This window comes from Seriola aureovittata, chromosome 3, assembly GCF_021018895.1.
Source record: "Seriola aureovittata isolate HTS-2021-v1 ecotype China chromosome 3, ASM2101889v1, whole genome shotgun sequence".
Lineage (NCBI taxonomy): Eukaryota > Metazoa > Chordata > Actinopteri > Carangiformes > Carangidae > Seriola > Seriola aureovittata.
In genome coordinates this window covers 16,556,986-16,583,205 of record NC_079366.1, presented here as the reverse complement: position 1 = coordinate 16,583,205, position 26,220 = coordinate 16,556,986, and the positions used below count along the sequence as shown (strand labels likewise).

The following is a 26,220-nucleotide window of genomic DNA, read 5'->3' as shown; positions in this document are numbered from 1 at the left end:
GGTTCCTGATCCCTTTGTTTCCCTTCAGAGCCCTAGGAGTCAACACCTCTAAAAGAATTAACAAAGACTGGGTGATTAAAGCTTCAGAAATTGCAGGGATCGTGTATGATTGCACAGCACTGTACAAGTATGCATTATTATTACGTCCACCCCTGGTATTTAACTTTCTAACCCAAGATGGATTCTTTCTCTGTGTTTTTTGTGGTCCAATAGCATGTAAGCATTAAGGACTTTGACAGTTTCCCAAGCATTTGATCAACTTCATTCTATCTGGGCATGGGTAATGGGATTATGGTTTCCAGTCTACAATAACTAGAGAGGTGAACATTTACATTTAAAATTCTGCTTGTGTGGGGTGTTTATAATATTACTGTAAGTTATATAAGTACTGTACATAATTACATTCATAAGTACAATATACTCCCAACACAACTACATGCAAGAACCCATCCTTACATTCAAAACTATATGAATTGTATGTGAAAAAACTAAGTAGAAAATGCAAAGTAAAGGTTGTAATTAAGCCTTCTCTTTTGTCATAATATGGTTATGACTAAAGTGTTATTTTTACACTGTACCACTAATATACGGCCAAGTTTAAGTTTCTGTGTTGTACAAAAGACATTTTCACTATTTAATTATGATTAATATACACTGATGGGATATAGGGCTGCAAAAAACACCGTGCAGTGTTAAATGGAGATGAGTACAGTGACTCAATGTGATAGATGTGCTAAACAGGCAGTTTGTCTCTAATGCCCTCTATAAATAGCCACATCGCCATCTAGTGACACTGATAGGGAATACAAGCTTGAATGCTGACAGTTGAAGTTACATTAGCAACTGCTTTAGTGCAGGGCAGTGCTGACCTTGTATATGTCATTGGGGATATAAATATCCATTCGGCTATTCTACACACATACAAGGTGTACAAACAAATGCATATATCACTCACACACACACTTCAATGCACACACATACTTACACACACACACACACACACACACACACAATTCTTCATATCCAGATAAAATACACTCAATGAAAGAACAAAGAAAGAATGCAGCTCCTTTCAATAAAATCATACTTAATCAAAAAACAAAAACTCAAATGGTAGAGTCATACAGCATAATGCTCTGCAAATAAAAAGGTAGATATATAAAGACACGCACAATTAAAAAAAAGCGCTTTAAATACATTTCCTTCATGATGGGTGTCAGTGAATCCTTTGAAGCTCTCATTGACAATCTTTGAAAGAAACTGAAACTAAACCCAAGTGTTGTTTTACATTTGAAAGTATGTGCTGACCTTCTTTAACAATCCACAGACACATCCATTTCTGTTACTTCCTCCTTTATAAGGGCATAGCGCCTTCCATTATATCTCTCCTCATATGTATAATAAAACACCAACAATGTCAGGCTACAGCTTGTGCTCTCAGGACCCCCTGCTCTTGTCTGTACCAAGGCTATGTATGGAGATTGGTAAAAAAAAAAAAGCTCTCATGTGGGCAGCTTCATTTTCTTTGAGTCAACTGTTAAACAAAAACAAACAAAAAAAACTACACACACTGATGACCTTGAATGTATTTAAACACAACCTCATAGACATTTTCTAATTACTGAGATGGTCAAGTGCTTTGTTTTATCTGATTTTGAATTAATTATTTAATAAAGAAATGGTGTGCATCTAATAATCTATTCTATTCCCCATCTTTCTTTATTTATCATCTTTGTGTAAATGTTGGTTCATAACATAATTTTGCTACCATTTTGTCCAAGATTGTCTCAAAAAGAGATTATAGTCTCAACAGACCGCCCTGGTTAAATAAAGGTCAAATAAAATAAATAAATAAAGTACGCAATAATAAAGCCAACATCATTACACTGACAAGACAGTCATTCTGTCAGTAATGATTTGCGTGTCTCAAACAAATGTCTAAATGTTCACACTGCCCCCGAGGCCTGAGAAAACAGTTTCCTGTGCAGTTGCAGAAGCAAATGCAAAACAATCACACACACACACACACACACACACACACACACACACACACACACGTACAGACACTCACACATACAATATATGCACATACTAACACAGCGCCGCAGTGGTTGAACAAGCAGTTGACATTTGACAAGTGGATGGAAACAGTTGTGGTTTTTAGAGGCCCCGGCCACTCCTTTGATGCTGCAGAGGGGCTTGAGCTGAAAACAACAAAGCTGAAAATCCTCTGGATAACATCTGCAGCAACACACATAGCAACAGTATTGTGAAAATAAATTCTCGTACACTTGCAGAAACACACACACACGCATGCACACACACACATGCACACAGAAATGTAAGCTGTTTTGAAAAGCTCCCTTTCCAGCTTGACTTGGGTTTTAGTTGTGTTAATTTTTCAGCCCAGTTTAGTTCATTTTAATCAGCATCATCTAATAAGTCTCCAGGCACCAAACTGTCACACACCATTTCTGTTTACCACTCTCTTTGGACACTGCAGTTCAAGTCTCATGTTTTTGGAAATAATGTCTGCATGATGATACTTCAATATATTATTGTAAGGGAGGGAACACTCAATATTTTAGATATTATTCAGATATACACATATTAGCCTTCGGTAATGCTGTGAGCATGATGCGAATAGTGTGTTCATTTTGAGGCCTTTTCTTGGATATAACTTCCAGGACTAGCTACAGAACAGCTACAGCTGCCTTGATAAGGTCTACTTTAATTTCAAAGAGGCACAAAACAGGCAGTGCAGGGCATTGCATTTAAAGTGGCAACATGTAAGAATTGGCCAGCTGCCAAAATCATACTCCAAACAAATAGGGGGCAGCATATTAACAGAAGGTTGGGGTGTCCACGGGCTGCACGGTGGTGCAGTGGTTAGCGCTGTTGCCTCGGGATCTTTCTGTGTGGAGTTTGCATGTTCTCCGGGTACTCCGGGTACTCCGGCTTCCTCCCACAGTCCAAACACATGCAAATGGGGACTAGGCTAATTGGATACTCTAAATTGACCATAGGTGTGGCTGTGAGTGTGAATGGTTGTCTGTCTCTATGTGTTCGCCCTGCGATGGACTGGCGACCTGTCCAGGGTGTACCCCGCCTCTCGCCCGAAAAGATGCTGGGATAGGCTCCAGCCCCCCTGCCACCCCACTAGAGGATAAGCAGAACTTCCCCTTTGCGATAGACTCGCAATTGGGGATACTGGGACAAATTCTGCTGGGCCTTCACATCAGTGGGTTGGTGGGACATCAACAAATCCATTAAGTTCTTACCAGCACCCTCTGTGTACTGTACTGTACTGTCATTCGGGGTGCATATGAGAGCATGCTGCATGCATATTCAGGCACTGGGCTCACTGGCCACCCACACCAAGTTCCAACCTTTACCCTCACAATGAGCTAATGTTAGCTTGAATAAATCTAACCTCAGCATATAGGGCAGTTGTTGACATGTTGCCAAACCTGCATGGGTTGGTGAATAATGTTTTTTGATTCTGATTCCGACTAAGTAACTGGTACGTTGTTTTCTTTAATTATTCTTAGACAGATGACAACAATTTTACACCCATTCTGCCCAGTCAGAGAGACAGGGAAGCTGTAGTAGTGGCAGGAGTAGAGGATGAGCCATGAGAGGTTGAAGAATGCAAGGCAGAGGGAGAGCAGCTGGAGAAGCAGCACCAGTGGCTGAGCTTGAGGAAAAAGTGCAGGAATGCCGCATGAAGAACTGCTGCAACACAGATTTAGCCTACTCATGTTTATCACTTTTTCATCCTCTCATGTTGGACTGAGGGTAGCTTGGATGATACAGTGACTCACTATTGCCTCTTGAGGTGCAAAGTAGTAGTAGTATCTCTGCAACACAGTACATATATGTCTTTGACATAACGTCAAAACTATTAATTCTTTACTTTCTGTTAATTATCTTATTTTTCAAAAATGTTTTAAAGTTAGATATTTCCCCTTAAGTGAGCAAATAGGACGAGATACCCTGTTCTCTTTATTTCCCCATCCTTTATTGAAGAGAGGCCAGGTGTAAGCAAAAGTCAGCTGCCAATTCAATAAATAAGCTGCCAAGTCAGCTGCTTTGGACTTGGCAGCATTTGTTTTCAGGTCCAAAAGAGATGTCTATGAAATCATTTTGGTATGTTTTCGTGTCAAGAATTTTGTGAATCCATATACCCAGTTGTCTATTATGTTAACACAGAGCCTCATTAAATGCATTTGTGTTTGGAGTGTGGCCAATAGTGTCATCTGTGTGTCCCAGTTTTGTGAGGCCTCAGTGTTTGGTCAGCGGATATATTTGAATCAAAGCCATTAATGTAGATCACTAGATTATAGTAGACTCTCTGAATGATACAATAGTAGAGCTGTGGGTTTAGAACTTAATGGTTTCTGCACTAATTATGTTCACTGGTAATGTTTTTTCTAGTTCAGGAATTGGAGATGCTTGTTTGTGTGTTCTGACTTACATGGTATTGACTTGTATCACACAGGTCAGTGGGAGGTGGTGGGGGTGTTTGGTTGAGCAAACAAAACACAGTGCCATTAGGCTATTTATGTGTTTAGTTCTGTGTATGGTTTAGGCTACATGAATATTTGGGTTAAAATTAGGGAGAGATTGTGGTTTCAGTTAAATTTTGAAACAGGAAACGTCTTCAGTAGTTATTGTCACATTCACTTCATATGGGATAGTTGGTAAAGATGAGTTACACTAAAGTTTGAATTTAATTACTCTGAATGACTCTAGCTGACCTAAGGGCATCATTGTTTGTTTGGCTTTTGAGCATGCAAGGGCATCACTTATCAATTATCAAGGGCAACAGTTTCCCAGTCAGTATTATGACTTGGATGTTGGTGTGAATGCTATTTTCAAGTTTGAATCTGGCCATTATAGTAAATTTGACAAAACATAAACATGACATTAACAAAGACCATGATGTTTCCCTATTCAGGTATTAAGTAAGGTATATATTTGAAAACATTGATTTCAAGCAGACCTTTATTTGGTGTTATTAGAACAATTAGAAACTCACGTCCCACCACCAAAATTTATAACACAAAAACAAGCTAGTATTTTGTAGCATTATTGGTTGACATTGTTCTCTCTAAATTATGTATGTGATTGTACCAATTTGTGTGGTCAAAAACTTTGTCATTGTAGGTCTGGGAAAAGCTGATTTGATCCTCTGAAAGAAGGGATTCATTCATTTCCAAAATTAATTTCAGAAGTGGAGCTAAGATCAATAATTAATTACTTCTGAGGATTTTACTTTAATATACAAGCTGGCTGGCTAAAAAAAAGGGGGGGAAACAATATTTGCCCATGGGCTGTGTAGATGTCACAGTTTGTGACAGCAGACTGACCTGAAAACATGAACGGCAAAGTAAAAGATGTATGTTGTAATTTAGCTAACAAATAATTGAGAGTTCTTGACAAACACAGAAATATGCTTGCTGTCATCAAGGGCAGCTCTTGTTCTCAGACAGCTTATATGTGGTAAGTTTTGTTTTAAAAATAACACAGCATAAGTGGCGTCACATATCACGCCACATCAACACAAGTATGTGTATACATGCACATGCAAACGCACACACTTGTATCAGTGGTATTGAGCTACACTACATGCAGCATTGTTTCCATCATCTCACCTCGCCAGGCAGGCATCTTTTGGGGTGATACATGCTATCAGAAACAATGCAGACAAACATACTTCTCATATGGTAGTGGGTGGCCAGGACCTCAAATAACCATACTACCAATATTTGTTTTTTGTGGCTTTTTGTGAAACAATTGCTGATATTGTTTTTCTTTGGAGGACATTCATTCTGCACTGTAAAAACGTATGTATTTTATCTCATACCTTGCCTCAGAGGATCGCCTATCCTCTGGTTTATGTTCATCAGAATCTCCACATATGTAATAAGATGACACCAAATGTACTGGACTACAATTATTGTGTAAATTTGAACACCCTCTGTTAAATCTCGAGGTGTAGTGGGTCTTCTTTGATTGTGTGTGTTATCAGGTTTCAGGGAGGAAGCATCAATGGCCAATATATTGCTTGCCATCAAACCAATAGAAAACAACCACAGAAGAAAATGTTCCGCTTGACGGACCAATCACGACTTATACTTCCTTTAATGGAAAAGTCAGAGCAGTTCATGATATCTGTGTGTAAAATGTGTTTCGCTCTCTTTGAGCTCTCTGTCATCATCACTCATGGACGGGCTGCGCGTTTTTCTGGTCGTTCTGTTTGGTAATTCTTTTGATAAAAAATTTTGATGATTAAATTACAGTTATGTTCAATTTTACAAATAATTTATATCTACATACTCATTGTTGTTTATTAGTAAGCTGCACTTTCTGTGCTGTGAAATCCTGTAATGCTACTTTTATGACTGTGTTTTTATTGCAGGAGCTGTTTCTTTCAGTCAGGATCAGATTCCCAAACCAGTGTCGGAGGTGACAGTCAGACCAGGAGGAAACATCACTCTGTACTGTGACTGCAAAAAGTCAACTGGAGTATACATAGTGTGGTTCAGGAACTGTTCTCATGAGAACCAGCCCACTCTTGTTCTTAAAACAGTAGGTGATTCGGGGGATGGCATCAGAAACCCAAATGATCCTCTGAGGCTTTTCCCTCGTTTTGAATTTTTGAATATCCATTCTTCTGACTCCTACGACCTGCTGATCAGGAACATCACTGATTCTGATGAGGGGCTCTACTACTGTGGAACTCGACAGATGAAGGTGGAGGATGAAGAATTAATCACTTCCAAATACATTTACAACTATGGCAATGTAACAACAAGGATCGTATGTGGTAAGTGTTCTTTGTTTTATGTGTGAGTGTGATAGTGGTGACAGTCTGAGGTGAAATAAAAACAAAAAACAAGAAGTTTGTGAGGTTAGACTTTAATGAAGCTAATTAAGACAACTTCGTGTTCGATCCAGACAACACCAGTGAACCTCAACATCATGAGACTCATCAGGACTGTCATTTGTGTTGGATGCTGCTATTCACTCTGTGTCCGGCCTTTGCTGTTCTCTCCTCTCTCCTGTCTTCGCTTGTGGTTCATCAACTCTGTCAGAAAAAAGGTATCTTCTACATATGTCACTTTTCAAGCCTAACATTATTTATTATTTTATGAGATTGGGTGTAACATGCTGTAATGATTTATGATTTATCTCTACAGCTAGAGAATCTCAGGTTGATCAGATAAGACCTGACACTGGAGGCCAAACACGACTGAATCAGGTATTTTCCACCATCTTTTTTTTATGACTCATAGTATTGAATCAGTATGATCATGATTTTAATCAACAAATGTTAAATCTTAGGATGAAGATATGTGTTACGCTGCGCTGGAAATCCTTCAGGCTTCACAAAGACCAAAGACGAAGAGAATGCAGAGTTCGGACTTCAGCACCTATTCTGCGATCAATACTTCTAGGGTGTAGAGGACCTAAAAATGTAATCCAATAAATTGTATGATGATATTGAGTTATATAAATAATTTTGTAGGGACACATGTACACCATTCCGTCATTTAGCTTTCCCTTTTAAAGCTGAGCAACAATCATCATCATCATCATCATATGATGAAATACAGGTTGTTTTTTTTTTAAGTGAAAATTAAGAATCAAAGAGATTATATGAAACTTTTGTCTTTTTCCATATAAAACTGTTTTTCATTGTGTCGGGTTGTTTTGGACTTAGTGGCAATAAGTGTATACTAATGTAGTGTATTTTAATTCAGCCATTCTGAAAAGAATAGATGCATCCTGTGTATTTTATTTCCTTACACCACTTAAATAACAGATTAAAAATTGATAAGCTGAAGAAATAAATAAATAAAAAACCTCCAGATAGAAAGGCTTGTCTGTTGTTGCTGATAACAATTTGTTTCAGACTCACTTTTTTTTACAGATTGAAATCGATCTGTAATATTTTGTAAAGGTCAGGGCCGGCTGCTTGTCTGTAACAAGACACGAAAGCTGTTTTCAAGCAATTTCCTGTTTTTATCTCAAGTTCGCCATCAGCCCCGACCCGTCATCAGCAGTGTTTGATACAACACCAAGTATTTGCTATGTTGGGACTGATTCTGCTACAGAGAATAAAACTCAAGGAAATTATTGTGTATTTAGGACAGGGCAAAAACCAAGCTATCTACAGTTTATCTTATTTATTTACAAATGCCGCTGCGACATCTTTTCTGAGAAGTTACCAGACATTATTGTAGCACTTTTTGATGAGCAAAGTTCACAGGAAACCCACAATGACAAACAGACCCTTATAGGACTGCAAAGCAGATGAACCTGCAGATTGAAGCACAGTTCCATTCCCCATATACATTGTGAACACCGATCATAAGATCATACCTCAAAGAGACACACACACGCACGCATGCACACACACACACACACACACACACACACACACACACACACACACACACACACAAACACACAAATCAAAACATATGTCTTGTATAGTTTTTTTCCTCCCTAAATCAGTCTACTTCAGAAAGTGTGCACAGGGTGCAGGGTGATGTTAAAGCATATATAACAAAGCCAGAATATAAGCAGCTCTGTAGGCACCACAGCTACGTTTGGAGGTAGAGTGTTTTTCCGGCTGCATCATATCAGTGACCACAACATAACTTTGTGAATTCAGTCACACCAGCTGCACTGTTTACATACACATACTGAGTGTTAATGTGGTTTCATACCCAAATTGTGAGTGATGTGTGGTTGCGTTGCATCACTTTATCTGGACAACACACATCTAGTTGACTTTTTTGTGGGTAGATTAAAATATAAATTTTCACTTGTTCACAACGATAGATGGGGTAATCTCTGTGCAGTCAGCCACACTAGCTCCAGAGAAAACTCTCCTGACCTCTAGTGGAAATGTTAAACCAAGACGAGCCCAAACTGGATTATAATTTGCCAACGTGATTTTAAACTCACTACATTTGCTGCAGCTTTATATTAAAATAAAACAATGAGCATGTATAATTCGTTTTGATTTGTTTTTGTGGCACAATATGATAAGGCCAAAAGATTCTGGATCTAAAATCATGTAATACCTTAACCTTCCTATTGTGTCCTGTTGTGTGACCCGTGTTTGAATTCATTAACAAGCATTGAAAAAAACACTACTCATCATCCAGTAGAATGTTTAAGTAACTTACTGTTCATCCATAACAATAAAATATATATACTTACTTTGATATTTTATGTTTTATGTTTAGACCACATTTAACTTACAATGCACAAATCATTTTTAGTTTAAATAGGCACAATTGATCTACTTTATGTCTTATGTTGAACAGAACAGGCAAATATTATCAGACTGAGATGTTCATGATGAACACACACAAACACAACAATTCCCCAAATAAACTGTTTGTATTTTCTTCCGTTAAAATGAACAATTATAGTTATATCTGTTGTGTTATGAGTCAAAATTGACCAGAAATACTTTCCTATGAAAAAAATACACCTGTATATATTTACATATTCCAAGCAAAGCTGTTCCTTGCATCGCATGCTGCCCAGATTTTGATGTTATATTTTCCAAGCTCACTGGCAATGCATTGTATGTTTAATCTTTGCATCAATGCAAAAACATGACTTAGCATTGCACCTGTAGAAAGTAACCACAGAAGAAAGTGTTCTGTTCAAGGAGCCAGTTACCACTTATGTTTCCTTTGATGGCAAAGTCTGCTCAGGTCTTGACATCCATGAGTCAGACATGTTAAGCTGTCTTTCAAGTCCAAGTCATTATCACACATGGACGGGCATGATCTTCTAGTTGTTCTCTTCAGTAATTCTTCTAACATACAGTATTAGAAATTTCATTATAATTGTTTGCTCTCATTTTGACTGTGAAATCATGTGCTCATTGTTGTTCTGTTGACCAGTAACTTGCATGTGTTGTAATGTGGAAAGCTGTAATACGGGCCACATTTAAACCTGCTTTTTTGATTTTTTTTTGATTTTTTCTTATTTATTTATTTTTCTGCAGGGGTTGTTTCTTGCAGCCATGGTTGGATTTCTGGATCAGTTTTGGAGGCGACAGTCAAACCCGGAGACAACGTCACTCTTTGTTCTCATGAGAACCAGCCTTCTCTTCTTTCTTCTTTCATTTGGTGAGAAACCAGTCCTCTGAATCCTATGACCTGCTGATCACAAACATCACTGATTCTGATGAGAGTCTCTACTACTGTGGAAATGATAGGTGATGATGAAGTCCACTCTACAGCAATGCAACTAAAAACATGTATTGATGTGTATTGTCTTGTTTTTTTGTGGTTACGACACACAAATGTTTGGCAGTAAATTAGAGCCAACCATAGTGTAAAACTGTGATCTTGATAATTGTTCTAAACAACAAATGGACTGGAAATCCATAAGGAATCACAGAGACCAAAGAAGAAGAAAACCCTGGATTCAGATTTCAGCACCTATTCTGCCATAAATCCTTTTAGCATGTATTGAGCCTAACAATTAAACAAGAAATTGTAAAATGAATTGATTAGTAGTAATGTACTGTATGCTGTTTTGCTTTATCATTGAGCAGTTTGTGAAGCAATGAGTGCAATTAGTTTGTAAAGGAAATGGTGACAAAGACTTATTCTTTGCATAACTGCTATCATGATGTGATTGTTACCCTTCGTACATATAGTAAATACAATGCTAACATGTCAAGATAATATTTTAATCTGTGAACAAATCTTATTTTAGAGATATTAACATTTTACCTGTAAACCTTTTTCAAAAATAATCTCTGTGTAAATAGATAGTTATTGTTACACAATTGGGAACTATTTCATTATTGTTACATTATATTGGTTAATCAATTTGTGCACACAGAGGTTATACATCAGGTTTACTAGTTAAGGTAACCTCTGCTCCCACTGTTTCAGATTATTTTCTAACCCCATTGTTGGTGGCATGAACCACAGTGTGGATGAATTAATTAATGGAAAAATATTTACAGTGACTGAATTCCTTCCTTCATCTATTTTTCTTCACAGAATAGATGCAGCTTGTGTGTTTTATTTTCCTCCACCACCAAAATAACAATTAAAAAATTTATCAGATACAATTTAACGTCTATAAAACCTGTTTGATGTTGTTGATTACAATTTAACTTCAGGTTCAGATTTTTGACTTGAAATCGATCTGTAACATTTCATAATGATAGTGATGTTCGATGGTGATGATTTCTATAACAAGACACGAAAGCTGTTTATAAGCCATTTCCTGTTTTTGTTAGTTAGCCACCAGTCTGTGTATCATTCACCAGTAGTCTGATACAATTACAAGTAAGACCAGCTAACAGCAAACCCACAGTGAGAAACTGCCCCTGATATGGTTGCACTTTGTGTGTGATTTGTTTGCAGACAGTGTGAGTTCATATATTCAAGATATTCTGTTTGTCTGGATCCTTATATCTAAATAAACATCTTGTGGCTGGTTGGATGGTTGATGATTGTTACTGTTAAACAAATTACTTATTACACATATTTTTTATGATTTTTCTTTTCCTGGGAATATCAATGACCGGTGAACAGATATAAATGGTGTGATCTCTGAACAGTGAGCCACACTAGCCCTGGTGAAACTCTCCTGGCCTCTAGTTGAAATTTAAGTAATAGATCAAATAGGAATTAAAGAAGTTTGACCCCAAACTGTTCCCAACAAGTCCAAACTAAACAACATAGTGCTAATTTATTATTCTAAACTTACTACAGCTGCTGGATTCTATTATTGCGTACAAGTACTCAACAGTATTGGTCCCGACCAGCTTACCAGTGTCATAAAATCCAAAGCATTGGCCTAACAAGGATGATGGAGAAAAATTTTAATATATTTATTTATATATATATATATATATATATATATATATACTAACAAAAAGTACTGATAAAGAACGTGTAATGCAATTCCCTGATGTTTGCATAGTAAGGTATAAAAAGTCATAGTATAATAAGGAAAAAAAAGTCATAGTATTATAAGTGTTAAAAAATGCCATAGTATAGTATGGTATAAAATGTCATAAAGTCAAAAAGAAGTCATAGTAGTCATAAAAAAGTTGCCAATTAACCTGATGTGCATGTCTTTGGATTGCAGGAGGAAGCCAAAGTACACAGGGAGAACCCATACAATTGCATGGAGAACATGCAAACTCCACACAAAGAGGACTCCAGGCCCAGGATTTGGACTCAGAACCTGCTCACTGTGAGGCAATAGTTCTAACCACTGCCATCGTGCCGCCCCATAATAAAATCATAGTATGGTAAGTCATAAAAATGTCATAGTATAGTAAGCCATATAAAATCATAGAATAGAAAGGCATAAAATGTCTTATTATAGTTTTCATGATTTGTGAGGGAAAATGTATGTTTGAGCTTTTTATATTAAGTTATAAAAACGTTATAGTATAAATAAGGCATAAAAACACGCCATGCTATAGTAAGGCATAGAAAAATCACAGTATAGTAAGGCATAAAAAGTCATAAAAACCACATAGTATAGGCATAAAAATGTCATAAGACATATGAACATCATAGTACAGTAAGGTATATCAACATCATAGTATAAGAAAGAATGAAAACTTATAAAATAACATAGTAAAGTAACGTACAAAACTGTCATAGTACAGAAAGCCATAAAAACGTAATAGTATAATGAGGTAAAAAAAAGCCATAAAAACGTCATAGTATAGTAAAGCATAAAAAGTCATAAAAACGATACAGTTTAGTAAGGTTTGAAAACATCATAGTATAGTAAAGCAGGAAAAGTCCTAAAAACTACATAGTTTAGTAAGGCCTAAAAACATCATAGTATATTAAAGCGCAAAAACGTCACAGAATAGAAAGGCACAAGGTCATAAAAATGACATAATAAAGTAAGGCATATGAACGTCATAGTATAGTAAGGCATAAAAAGTCATAAAAACAACATTGTACAGTAAGGCTTAAAAACGTCATAGTATAGAAAGGTATGAAAAGTCATAAAAACATCATAGTAGATAAAGGCATAAAAATGTCATACTATATTGAGACATAAAAAACGTTGTGAAAACATCATGGTATATTACCTTATAAAAACGTCATAGAATAGTAAAGCATGAAAAAAGGCATAGTATGGTAAGGCATAAAAATATAATATAGTAAGGCATAAATTGATAAAAACGACATAGTATATAAGGCATAAAAAGTCAAAAATTTACATAATATAGTGAGCCATAATAAGTCATAAAAACGTAATAGTATGCTAAGGCGTAAAAACATGTATTAAAACAAATAAAGTAATAGTAGAGAAAGGAATATACACGCCATAATATACTAAGGCATAAAAACGTCATAGTATAGTAAGGCATAAAACGTTTTTAAAAAATGACATGGTATAGTAGCATGAAAATGTCATAAAAACATTATAGTATAGTAAGGCATAAAAAGTTATAGTATAGTAAGGCATAAAAAGTCATAAAAACGACATAGTATAGTAAGGCATAAAAAGTCATAAAAACATCATGGTATAGTAAGGCATAAAAAGTCATAAAACTGTTATAGTATAGTAAGGCATAAAAAGTCATAAAACTGTTATAGTATAGTAAGGCATAAAAAGTCATAAAGACGACATAGTATAGTAAGGCATAAAAAATCATAGTATAGCAAGGCATAAAAAGTCATAAAAACGACATAGTATAGTAAGGCATAAAAAGTCAGTATAGTAAGGCATAAAAAGTCATAAAGACGGCATAGTATAGTAAGGCATAAAAAGTCATAGTATAGCAAGGCATAAAAAGTCATAAAAACGACATACTATATTTAGGCATAAAAAGTCATAAAAACGACATAGTATAGCAAGGTATAAAAAATAAAATAGTATAGTAAGACATAAAAAGTCATAACATAGTAAAGCATAAAAAGTCATTAAAACGTAATAGTATAGTAAGGCATAAAACGTCATAAAAACTACATACTATAGTAAGGCATAAAAAGTCATAGTAGAGAAAGGCATTAAAACGTCATACTATATTGAGACATAAAAAGACGTCATGAAAACATCATGGTATATTACCTTATAAAAACGTCATAGAATAGTAAGGCATGAAAAAAGGCATAGTATGGTAAGGCATAAAATTATAATATAGTAAGGCATAAATTGATAAAAACAACTTGGTATATAAGGCATAAAAAGTCAAAAATTGACATAATATAGTGAGCCATAATAAGTCATAAAAAAGTAATAGTATGCTAAGGCGTAAAAACATATATTAAAACAAATAGAGTCATAATAGAGAAAGGAATATACACGCCATAATATACTAAGGCATAAAAACGTCATAGTATAGTAAGGCATAAAAAGTAAAAAAAAAATGACATGGTATAGTGAAGCATGAAAATGTCATAAAAACATTATAGTATAGTAAGGCATAAAAACGTTATAATATGGTAAGGCCTAAGAAGTGATAAAAATGACATTGAATAATAAGGCATAATAACATAGTATAGTAAGGCATCAAGTCATAAAAACATCATAGTATAGTAAGGAATAAAAAGTCAAAAAAATTCATAGAAACGACATAGTTTAGTAATGCTTAAAAACATCATAGTATATTAAGGCATAAATACATCACAGTATAGAAAGGCATAAAGTCATAAAAATGACATAATATATTAAGGCATATGAATGTAATAGTATAGTGGCATAAAAACGTCATAGTATAGTAAAGTATAAAAACGTACATAGTATAGAAAGGCATGAAAATGTCATAGTATAGTAAGGAATAAAAAGTCAAACAAATGACATAGTATAGTGAGGCATATAACTAATAGTATAGAAAGGCATAAAAACTTCATAGTATAGCAAGGCATAAAAACGTCATAGCAAAGTATGGCATAAAAAGTCAAAAAATGACATAGTATAGTAAGGCATAAAAAGTCATAAAAACGACATAATATAGTAAGGCATAAAAAGTCATAAAAACGACATAATATAGTAAGGCATAAAAAGTCATAAAAACATCATGGTATAAGAAGGCATAAAAAGTCGTAAAAATGTTATAGTATAGTAAGGCATAAAAAGTTATAGTATAGTAAGGCATAAAAAGTCATAAAAACGACATAGTATAATAAGGCATAAAAAGTCATAAAATCATTTTGGTATAGTAAGGCATAAAAAGTCATAAAAATGTTATTGTATAGTAAAGCATAAAAAGATATAGTATAGTAAGGCATAAAAAGTGAGTATATTAAGGCATAAAAAGTCATAAAGACGACATAGTATAGTAAGGCATAAAAAGTAATAGTATAGTAAGGCATAAAAAGTCTTAAAAAATTCATAGTATAGCAAGGTATAAAAAGACATAGTATAGTAAGACATAAAAAGTCATAGTATAGTAAAGCATAAAAAGTCATGAAAACGACATAGTATAGTAAGGTATAAATAGTCATAGTATAGTAAGGCATAAAAAGTCATAAAAACGTCATAGTATAGTAAGGCATAAAAAGTCATGAAAACGACATAGTATAGTAAGGTATAAATAGTCATAGTATAGTAAGGCATAAAAAGTCATAAAAACGACATAGTATAGTAAGGTATAAAAAGTCATAGTATAGTAAGGCATAAAATGTCATAAAAATGACATACTATAATAATGCATAAAATGTCATAAAAATGACATACTATAATAATGCATAAAAAGTCTTAAAAATGACATAGTATAGTAAGTCATAAAAATGTCATAGTATAGTAAGGCATAAAAACATCACAGTATAGAAAGGCATAAAGTCATAAAAATGACATAATATATTAAGGCATATGAATGTAATAGTATAGTGGCATAAAAACGTCATATTATAGTAAAGTATAAAAACGTACATAGTATAGAAAGGCATGAAAATGTCGTAGTATAGTCAGGAATAAGAAGTCAAACAAATGAGATAGTATAGTGAGGCATATAAGTAATAGTATAGAAAGGCATAAAAACTTCATAGTATAGTAAGGCATAAAAGTCCTAAAAAAAGTCATAGTATAGTAAGGCATAAAAAGTCATAGTATGGTAAAGCATAAAAGTCATAAAAACATCATAGTATAGTAAGGCACAAAAAGTCATAAAAACGACATACTATAGTTAGACATAAAAAGCCATAAAAACGACATGGGATCGTAAGGCTTTAAAAGTAATAGTATAGTAAGGCATAAAAAGGTCATAGTATAGTATGGCATAAAAAGTCATAGTATGGTAAGGCATAAAAAGTCATAAAAACATCATAGTATAGTAAGGCATAAAAAGTCAGTATTCTAAGGCATAAAAAGTCATAAAAACGTCATGGTATAGTAAGGCATAAAAAGTTATAGTATAGTAAGGCATAAAAAGTTATAAAAAACTCATAGTATAGTAAGGCATAAAAAGTCATAGTATGGTAAGGCATAAAAGTCATAAAAACATCATAGTATAGTAAGGCATAAAAAGTCAGTATTCTAAGGCATAAAAAGTCATAAAAACGTCATGGTATAGTAAGGCATAAAAAGTCATAGTATAGTAAGGCATAAAAAGTTATAAAAAATTCATCGTATAGTAAGGGATAAAAAGCCATAAAAACGACATGGGATCGTAAGGCTTTAAAAGTAATAGTATAGTAAGGCATAAAAAGGTCATAGTATAGTAAGGCATAAAAAGTCAGAAAACCGACATACTATAGTTAGGCATAAAAAGTCAGAAAAAAGTCATAGTATAGTAAGGCATAAAAAGTCAGAAAACCGACATACTATAGTTAGGCATAAAAAGTCAGAAAAAAGTCATAGTATAGTAAGGCATAAAAAGTCATAGTATGGTAAGGCATAAAAGTCATAAAAACATCATAGTATAGTAAGGCATAAAAAGTCAGTATTCTAAGGCATAAAAAGTCATAAAAACGTCATGGTATAGTAAGGCATAACAAGTCATAGTATAGTAAGGCATAAAAAGTTATAAAAAATTCATAGTATAGTAAGGCATAAAAAGTCATGAAAACGACATAGTATAGTAAGGCATAAAAAGTCATAAAAACGTCATAGTATAATAAGGCATAAAACGTCATAGTACAGTAAGACATAAAACGTCATAGTATAGTAAGGCACAAAAAGTCATAAAAACGACATATTATAGTTAGGCATAGAAAGCCATAAAAACGACATAGTATAGTAAGGCATAAAAAGTAATAGTATAGTAAGGCATAAAAAGTCATAAAAACGACATACTATAGTAAGGCATAAAAATTCATAAAAACAACATAGTATAGTAAGGTATAAAAAGTCATAAAAACGTCATAGTATAGTAAGGCACAAAAAGTCATAAAAACGACATACTATAGTTAGGCATAGAAAGCCATAAAAACAACATAGTATAGTAAGGTATAAAAAGTCATAAAAATGTCATAGTATAGTAAGGCATAAAAAGTCATAAAAACATCATAGTATAGTTAGGCATAAAAAGTCATAAAAACTACACAGTATAGTAAAGTATAAAAAGTCATAGTACAGTAAGGCATAAAACTTCATAGTATAGTAAGGCATAAAAAGTCATAGTATAGTAAGGTATAAAAAGTCATAGTATAGTAAGGCATAAAAAGTCATGAAAACGACATAGCATAGTAAGGTATAAAAAGTCATAGTATACTAAGGCATAAAAAGTCATAAAAACGTCATAGTATAGTAAGGCATAAAACGTCATGAAAACGACATAGCATAGTAAGGTATAAAAAATCATAGTATAGTAAGGCATAAAAAGTCATAAAAATGTCATAGTATAGTAAGGCATAAAACGTCATAGTACAGTAAGACATAAAACGTCACAGTATAGTAAGGCGTAAAAAGTCATGAAAACGACATGGTATAGTAAGGCATAAAAAGTAATAGTATAGTAAGGCGTAAAAAGTCATAGTATAGTAAGGCATAAAAAGTCATAAAAACGACATAGTATAGTAAGGTATAAAAAGTCAAAAAACGTCATAGTATAGTAAGGCATAAAAAGTCACAAAAACATCATAGTATAGTAAGGCATAAAAAGTCATAAAAACATCATTGTATAGTTAGGCATAAAAAGTCATAAAAACTACACAGTATAGCAAAGTATAAAAAGTCATAGTATAGTAAGGCATAAAAAGTCATAAAAACGAGATAGTATAGTAAGGTATAAAAAGTCATAGTATAGTAAGGCATAAAAAGTCATAAAAACGAGATAGTATAATAAGGTACAAAAAGTTATCGTATAGTAAGCCATGAAAAGTCATACATTTTTTTTATAGTAAGCAATAAAAAATGATAGTATAATAAGGCATAAAAAGGTCATAGTATAGTATGGTATAAAAACGTAATAGTATAGTAAGGCATAAAAAGTAATAGTATAGTAAGGCATAAAAAGTCATAAAAACAACATAGTATAGTAAGGCATAAAACGTCATAGTATAGTAAAGCATAAAAAGTCATAAAAACGTCATAGTATAATCAGGTATAAAAAGTCCTAGTATTGAAAGGCATTTAAACGTCATAATATAGTAAGCCCTAAACATGTCACAGTATAGTAAGGCATAGAAACATGATATACTATAGTAAGGCATTAAAAGTGATAGCGTAGTTATTCATAAAAACATCATTATATAGTAAGACATAAAAAAAATCATAGTATTGAAAATCATAAAATGGCTTATTGTAGTTATCATGGTTTAGTCGTGACGGACAATTTATGTGTGAGCTTTTGTATTATGTTTTGATTAAATTAGTTTGGTCATTTCCTGTTTTACATTGAAGTACATTTCTTTGTGTGTCTCTTGTTGATTTTACTACCTGTTTTTGTCCTGCTTTCCTCCAGTTTTATTGTCTGCCCTGCCCTCATGTGTTCCACCTGTTTTCATTCAGCCTTTCCTTCCTTGTGTCTATTTACATAACCTGGTGGTCTAGACATTCCCTGCTCCTGATCACCTGTTGCTGGTCCGGCCACCTCCTCCTCCTGATCTTCAGTTCCCAGTCCCGCCAACTCCTGCTCACCCTCCAGTGGGTTGCTGTCTGTGATGCCGGCCTCCTGCTCACTCTCCAGGAGGGTTCTGCCTGTGGATTATGCCACCTTCTCAACCTCCGGAGAGTACCGGTCTGTGCCGTCAGCCTTCAGCTTGACCTCTGGCGAGGCCGAGTATTCCCCAGCACCTTTTGGGGAAACACAGTCTTTGCCGACGTCCTCCAGAGCAGATCCATCCATCTGTCTGGCCTCCAGGCCATCCTCCTGAGTTACCCAGTCTGTCTGCCCGGGCTCTGTCCTCTACCCTGTTCCTCAACCCTTGTTTCGCCCCTGAGCCATCAGTTGGTGGTCTTTTGCTTTGCCCCTGTGATCCTCAGCTTCCCTTGTCACATTCCTCTCCTCCTAATCCACTTCTACCTGGATCCCTCCTCCGGACCCTCTCCACTCACCCGAGTCAGTGTTATACGGGATGGGTGGGATGGGGTGTGTGTGGGGGGGTTCTGTCATGGTTTACTGAGACAAAAAATTTATGTTTGAGCTTTTGCATTATGTTTGGACATGATTCGTTTGGTCATTTCCTGTTTTATTTTGAAGTAGATTTCCTTGTGCGTCTTGTTGTTTTTACTTCCTGTCCTTGTTTCCCTCCAGTTTAATTGTCTGCCCCAACCTAATGTGTTTCACCTGTGTTCAGTTAACCTTGCCTCCCTATTTAGTCTTCTGCTCCCCTTTGTCAGTTCTTGCTGTTTTCCTGTTTTCTCCAGTGGTACCCCTGTTTGCTATAGTGTTCCTGTTTGTTGTTCTCTAGTGTTTTCTTGCGTTATTGGATTTTCTGTTTTGAATTCTTGGTTTTTGTAAGTTTCTGTTTTTCCTTCACTTAATAAATCACTGATTTCACCTACTCTTGGAAGGTCTGCATTTGTGTTCCTTATGACTACAAAACCTGACAATTGTAAGGCATAAAAAAGTCATATTATAGTAAGGCAAGAAATGTCATAGTATAGTAAGTCATAAAAACACCAACATATAGTAAGGCATAGAAAGTCATAGTCATAAAAAGTCATGAAAAACGCCATATTATAGTAAGGCATAATAACATGACAGTGTAGTAAGGCATAAAAACCTATAGTATAGTAAGGCATTATAACCTGTAGTATAGTAAGGCAAAAAAGTGACAGTAGTCATGGTTTGCTATGACAGACAATTTATGTTTGAGCTTTTTATATTAAGTTATAGAAACATCATAGAAGAGTAAGGCTTAAAAATATCACAGTATTGTAAGGCAAAAAAGCTCAGAGTATACTAAGTCATAAAAACCTCGTACTATATTCAGACATAAAAAACGTCATGAAAATATCATGGTATATTAAGTAATGAAAACGTCAAAGAATAGTAAAGCACAAAAGAATCATAGTATAGTAAAGTATAATAACTCATAGCATAGAAGGGCATAAAAAGTTATAAAAACGTCATAGTATAGTAAAGCATAAAAACATATTAGTATGGTATGGCAAAAAAGGTTAAAAAAAAAAAGAAGGAAATAGTGCAGTAAAGATTAAAAACATCACAGTAAAGTAAGGCAAAAAAATTCATATTGGAGAAAGGCATAAAAATGTCATAATATAGAAAAAGCATAACACATCATAGTATAGTAAGGCATATAAAGTCAAAATGTCATAGAATAAAAGGCATAAAAAGTAATAAAAATGTCATAGTACAGTAAAGCATAAAAAAGTAATAGTATAGTAAGGCATAAAAAGGTCATAGTATAGTTAGGCATAAAAAGTCATATTATAGTAAGGCATAAAAAGTCATAAAAACATCATAGTATAGTAAGGCATAAAAAGACATAGTATAGTAAGGCATAAAAAGTCATGAAAACGTCATAGTATAGTAAGGCATAAAAAGTCATAGTATCGCAAGGAATAAAAAGTCATAAAAATGAAATACTATAGCAAGGCATAAAAAGTAATAAAAAATTCATAGTATAGTAAGACATAAAAAGTCATAAAAACGTCACAGTATAGTAAGGCATAAAAAGTCATAGTATAGTAAGGCATAAAAAGTCATAAAAACGTCACAGTATAGTAAGGCATAAAAAGTCATAGTATAGTAAGGCATAAAAAGTCATATTATAGTAAGGCATAAAAAGTTATGATAACGTCATTGTATAGTAAGGCATAAAAAGTCATAAAAACGTCATGGTATAGTAAGGCATAAAAAGTCATAGTATAGTAAGACATAAAAAGTCATAAAAAACGTCATAGTATAGTAAGGCATAAAAAGTCATAAAAACATCATAGTATAGTAAGGCATAAAAAGTAAAAAAAAACGACATAATATAGTAAGGCATAAAAAGTCATAAAAACGTCATAGTATAGTAAGGAATAAAAAATCATGGAAATGACATAGTATAGTAAGGTATAAAAAGTCATAGTATACTAAGGCATAAAAAGTCATAAAAACGTCATAGTATAGTAAAGCATAAAAAGTCATAAAAACTTCATAGTATAGTAAGGCAAAAAAGTCATATTATAGTAAGGCATAAAAAGTTATGATAACGTCATTGTATAGTAAGGCATAAAAAGTCATAAAAACATCATGGTATAGTAAGGCATAAAAAGTCATAGTATAGTAAGACATAAAAAGTCATAAAAAACGTCATAGTATAGTAAGGCATAAAAAGTCATAAAAACATCATAGTATAGTAAGGCATAAAAAGTAAAAAAAACCGACATAATATAGTAAGGCATAAAAAGTCATAAAAACGTCATAGTATAGTAAGGAATGAAAAATCATGGAAATGACATAATATAGTAAGGTATAAAAAGTCATAGTATACTAAGGCATAAAAAGTCATAAAAACGTCATAGTATAGTAAAGCATAAAAAGTCATAAAAACTTCATAGTATAGTAAGGCATAAAAAGTCATAAAAACGTCACAGTATTGTAAGGCATAAAAAGTCATAGTATAGTAAGGCATAAAAAGTCATATTATAGTAAGGCATAAAAAGTTATGATAACGTCATTGTATAGTAAGGCATAAAAAGTCATAAAAACGTCACAGTATAGTAAGGCATAAAAAGTCATAGTATAGTAAGACATAAAAAGTCATAAAAAACGTCATAGTATAGTAAGGCATAAAAAGTCATAAAAACATCATAGTATAGTAAGGCATAAAAAGTAAAAAAAACCGACATAATATAGTAAGGCATAAAAAGTCATAAAAACGTCATAGTATAGTAAGGAATAAAAAATCATGGAAATGACATAGTATAGTAAGGTATAAAAAGTCATAGTATACTAAGGCATAAAAAGTCATAAAAACGTCATACTATAGTAAAGCATAAAAAGTCATAAAAACTTCATAGTATAGTAAGGCATAAAAAGTCATATTATAGTAAGGCATAAAAAGTTATGATAACGTCATTGTATAGTAAGGCATAAAAAGTCATAAAAACGTCATGGTATAGTAAGGCATAAAAAGTCATAGTATAGTAAGACATAAAAAGTCATAAAAAACGTCATAGTATAGTAAGGCATAAAAAGTCATAAAAACATCATAGTATAGTAAGGCATAAAAAGTAAAAAAAAACGACATAATATAGTAAGGCATAAAAAGTCATAAAAACGTCATAGTATAGTAAGGAATAAAAAATCATGGAAATGACATAGTATAGTAAGGTATAAAAAGTCATAGTATACTAAGGCATAAAAAGTCATAAAAACGTCATAGTATAGTAAAGCATAAAAAGTCATAAAAACTTCATAGTATAGTAAGGCAAAAAAGTCATATTATAGTAAGGCATAAAAAGTTATGATAACGTCATTGTATAGTAAGGCATAAAAAGTCATAAAAACATCATGGTATAGTAAGGCATAAAAAGTCATAGTATAGTAAGACATAAAAAGTCATAAAAAACGTCATAGTATAGTAAGGCATAAAAAGTCATAAAAACATCATAGTATAGTAAGGCATAAAAAGTAAAAAAAACCGACATAATATAGTAAGGCATAAAAAGTCATAAAAACGTCATAGTATAGTAAGGAATGAAAAATCATGGAAATGACATAATATAGTAAGGTATAAAAAGTCATAGTATACTAAGGCATAAAAAGTCATAAAAACGTCATAGTATAGTAAAGCATAAAAAGTCATAAAAACTTCATAGTATAGTAAGGCATAAAAAGTCATAAAAACGTCACAGTATTGTAAGGCATAAAAAGTCATAGTATAGTAAGGCATAAAAAGTCATATTATAGTAAGGCATAAAAAGTTATGATAACGTCATTGTATAGTAAGGCATAAAAAGTCATAAAAACGTCATGGTATAGTAAGGCATAAAAAGTCATAGTATAGTAAGACATAAAAAGTCATAAAAAACGTCATAGTATAGTAAGGCATAAAAAGTCATAAAAACATCATAGTATAGTAAGGCATAAAAAGTAAAAAAAAACGACATAATATAGTAAGGCATAAAAAGTCATAAAAACGTCATAGTATAGTAAGGAATAAAAAATCATGGAAATGACATAGTATAGTAAGGTATAAAAAGTCATAGTATACTAAGGCATAAAAAGTCATAAAAACGTCATAGTATAGTAAAGCATAAAAAGTCATAAAAACTTCATAGTATAGTAAGGCATAAAAAGTCATATTATAGTAAGGCATAAAAAGTTATGATAACGTCATTGTATAGTAAGGCATAAAAAGTCATAAAAACATCATGGTATAGTAAGGCATAAAAAGTCATAGTATAGTAAGACATAAAAAGTCATAAAAAACGTCATAGTATAGTAAGGCATAAAAAGTCATAAAAACATCATGGTATAGTAAGGCATAAAAAGTCATAGTATAGTAAGACATAAAAAGTCATAAAAAACGTCATAGTATAGTAAGGCATAAAAAGTCATAAAAACATCATAGTATAGTAAGGCATAAAAAGTAAAAAAAACCGACATAATATAGTAAGGCATAAAAAGTCATAAAAACGTCATAGTATAGTAAGGAATAAAAAATCATGGAAATGACATAAAATAGTAAGGTATAAAAAGTCATAGTATACTAAGGCATAAAAAGTCATAAAAACGTCATAGTATAGTAAAGCATAAAAAGTCATAGTATAGTAAGGCATAAAAAGTCATATTATAGTAAGGCATAAAAAGTTATGATAACGTCATTGTATAGTAAGGCATAAAAAGTCATAAAAACGTCATGGTATAGTAAGGCATAAAAAGTCATAGTATAGTAAGACATAAAAAGTCATAAAAAACTTCATAGTATAGTAAGGCATAAAAAGTCATAAAAACGTCACAGTATTGTAAGGCATAAAAAGTCATAGTATAGTAAGGCATAAAAAGTCATATTACAGTAAGGCATAAAAAGCTATGATAACGTCATTGTATAGTAAGGCATAAAAAGTCATAAAAACGTCATGGTATAGTAAGGCATAAAAAGTCATAGTATAGTAAGACATAAAAAGTCATAAAAAACGTCATAATATAGTGAGGCATAAAAAGTCATAAAAACATCATAGTATAGTAAGGCATAAAAAGTAAAAAAACCCGACATAATATAGTAAGGCATAAAAAGTAATAGTATAGTAAGCATAAAAAGTCATAAAAACGTCATAGTATAGTAAGGAATAAAAAATCATGGAAACGACATAGTATAGTAAGGTATAAAAAGTCATAGTATACTAAGGCATAAAAAGTCATAAAAACGTCATAGTATAGTAAAGCATAAAAAGTCATAAAAACTTCATAGTATAGTAAGGCATAAAAAGTCATAAAAACATCATAGTATAATAAGTCATAAAAAGTCATAGTATAGTTAGGCATAAAAAGTCATAAAAACGTCGCAGTATAGTAAGGCATAAAAAGTCATAGTATAATAAGGCATAAAAAGTCATATTATAGTAAGGCATAAAAAGTCATATTATAGTAAGGCATAAAAAGTTATGAAAACGTCATTGTATAGTAAGGGATAAAAAGTCATAAAAACGTCCTGGTATATTAAGGTATAAAAGTCATAAAAACGAGATAGTATAGTAAGGTACAAAAAGTTATCGTATAGTAAGGCATGAAAAGTCATACATATTTTTATAGTAAGCTATAAAAAATGATAGTATAATAAGGCATAAAAAGGTCATAGTATAGTATGGTATAAAAACGTCATAGTATAGTAAGGCATAAAAAGTAATAGTATAGTAAGGCATAAAAAGTCATAAAAACATTATAGTATATTAGGGCATGAAAAGTCATAAAAACGTCATGGTATAGTAAGGAATAAAAAGTCATAATATAGTAAGGTATAAAAGTCATACAATAGTAAGGCATAAAAAGTTATAAAAATGTCATAGTATAGTAAAGCATAAAAAGTCATGAAAACGACATAGTATAGTAAGTCATAAAAATTCATAAATACGTCATGGTATAGTAAAACATAAAAAGTCATGAAAACGACATATTATAGTAAGGCATAAAAAGTCATAGTATGGAAAGGCATAAAAAGTCATAAAAACGTCATAGTATAGTAGGGCATAAAAAGTAAAAAAAAACTTCATGGTATAGTAAAGCATAAAAAGTCATAGAATAGTAAGGCATAAAAAGTCATAAAAACAAGATAGTATAGTAAGGTATAAAAAGTCATAGTATAGTAAGGCATAAAAAGTCATAAAAAAGTCATAGTATAGTAAGGCATAAAAAGTCATAAAAAAGTCATAGTATAATAAGGCATAAAAAGTCATAGTATGGAAAGGCATAAAACGTTATAGTATACTAAAGCATAGAAAGTCATAAAAACGTCATAGTATAGTAAGGCATAGAAATGCAAAAAAACGACATAATATAGTAAGGCATAAAAAGTCATAGTATGGAAAGGCATAAAAAGTCATAAATACATCATAGTATAGTAAGGCATAAAAAGTCATAAAAACGACATATTATAGTAGGGCATAAAAAGTCATAGTATGGAAAGGCATAAAACGTTATAGTATACTAAGGCATAAAAAGTAAAAAAAACGACATAATATAGTAAGGCATAAAAAGTCATAGTATGGAAAGGCATAAAAAGTCATAGTATGGAAAGGCATAAAACGTTATAGTATACTAAGGCATAAAAAGTAAAAAAAACGACATAATATAGTAAGGCATAAAAAGTCATAGTATGGAAAGGCATAAAAAGTCATAGTATG

The 26,220-nt window shown here is 32.7% G+C and overlaps 1 protein-coding gene across 2 annotated transcripts; it reads left to right on the top strand.

Moving 5' to 3' along the window:
- Positions 1-6,219: 6,219 nt before the first annotated feature.
- LOC130166658 (uncharacterized) lies at positions 6,220-10,184 on the top strand. 2 transcript variants are annotated; one of them, XM_056372354.1, is made up of 6 exons: positions 6,220-6,265; positions 6,425-6,832; positions 6,964-7,107; positions 7,206-7,267; positions 7,351-7,483; positions 10,043-10,184. In XM_056372354.1, the coding sequence occupies exons 1-5, from the start codon at positions 6,229-6,231 to the stop codon at positions 7,468-7,470; spliced, it is 771 nt and encodes a 256-aa protein (XP_056228329.1). In that variant the 5' UTR covers positions 6,220-6,228; the 3' UTR covers positions 7,471-7,483; positions 10,043-10,184. The 2 variants fall into 2 exon arrangements, with proteins under 2 accessions (XP_056228329.1, XP_056228328.1); XM_056372353.1 differs by lacking the exon at positions 10,043-10,184 and having other exon boundaries at positions 7,351-7,873.
- The last annotated feature ends 16,036 nt before the right edge of the window (positions 10,185-26,220 follow it).

Bases quoted from the DNA above. Each gene is read 5' to 3' on its own strand.
- LOC130166658 (XM_056372354.1), top strand. From the start codon at position 6,229: ATGGACGGGCTGCGCGTTTTTCTGGTCGTTCTGTTTG. The intron at 6,833-6,963 runs GTAAGTGTTCTT...TGTTCGATCCAG, and splicing joins AACAACAAGGATCGTATGTG to ACAACACCAGTGAACCTCAA. The intron at 7,268-7,350 runs GTATTTTCCACC...GTTAAATCTTAG, and splicing joins GCCAAACACGACTGAATCAG to GATGAAGATATGTGTTACGC.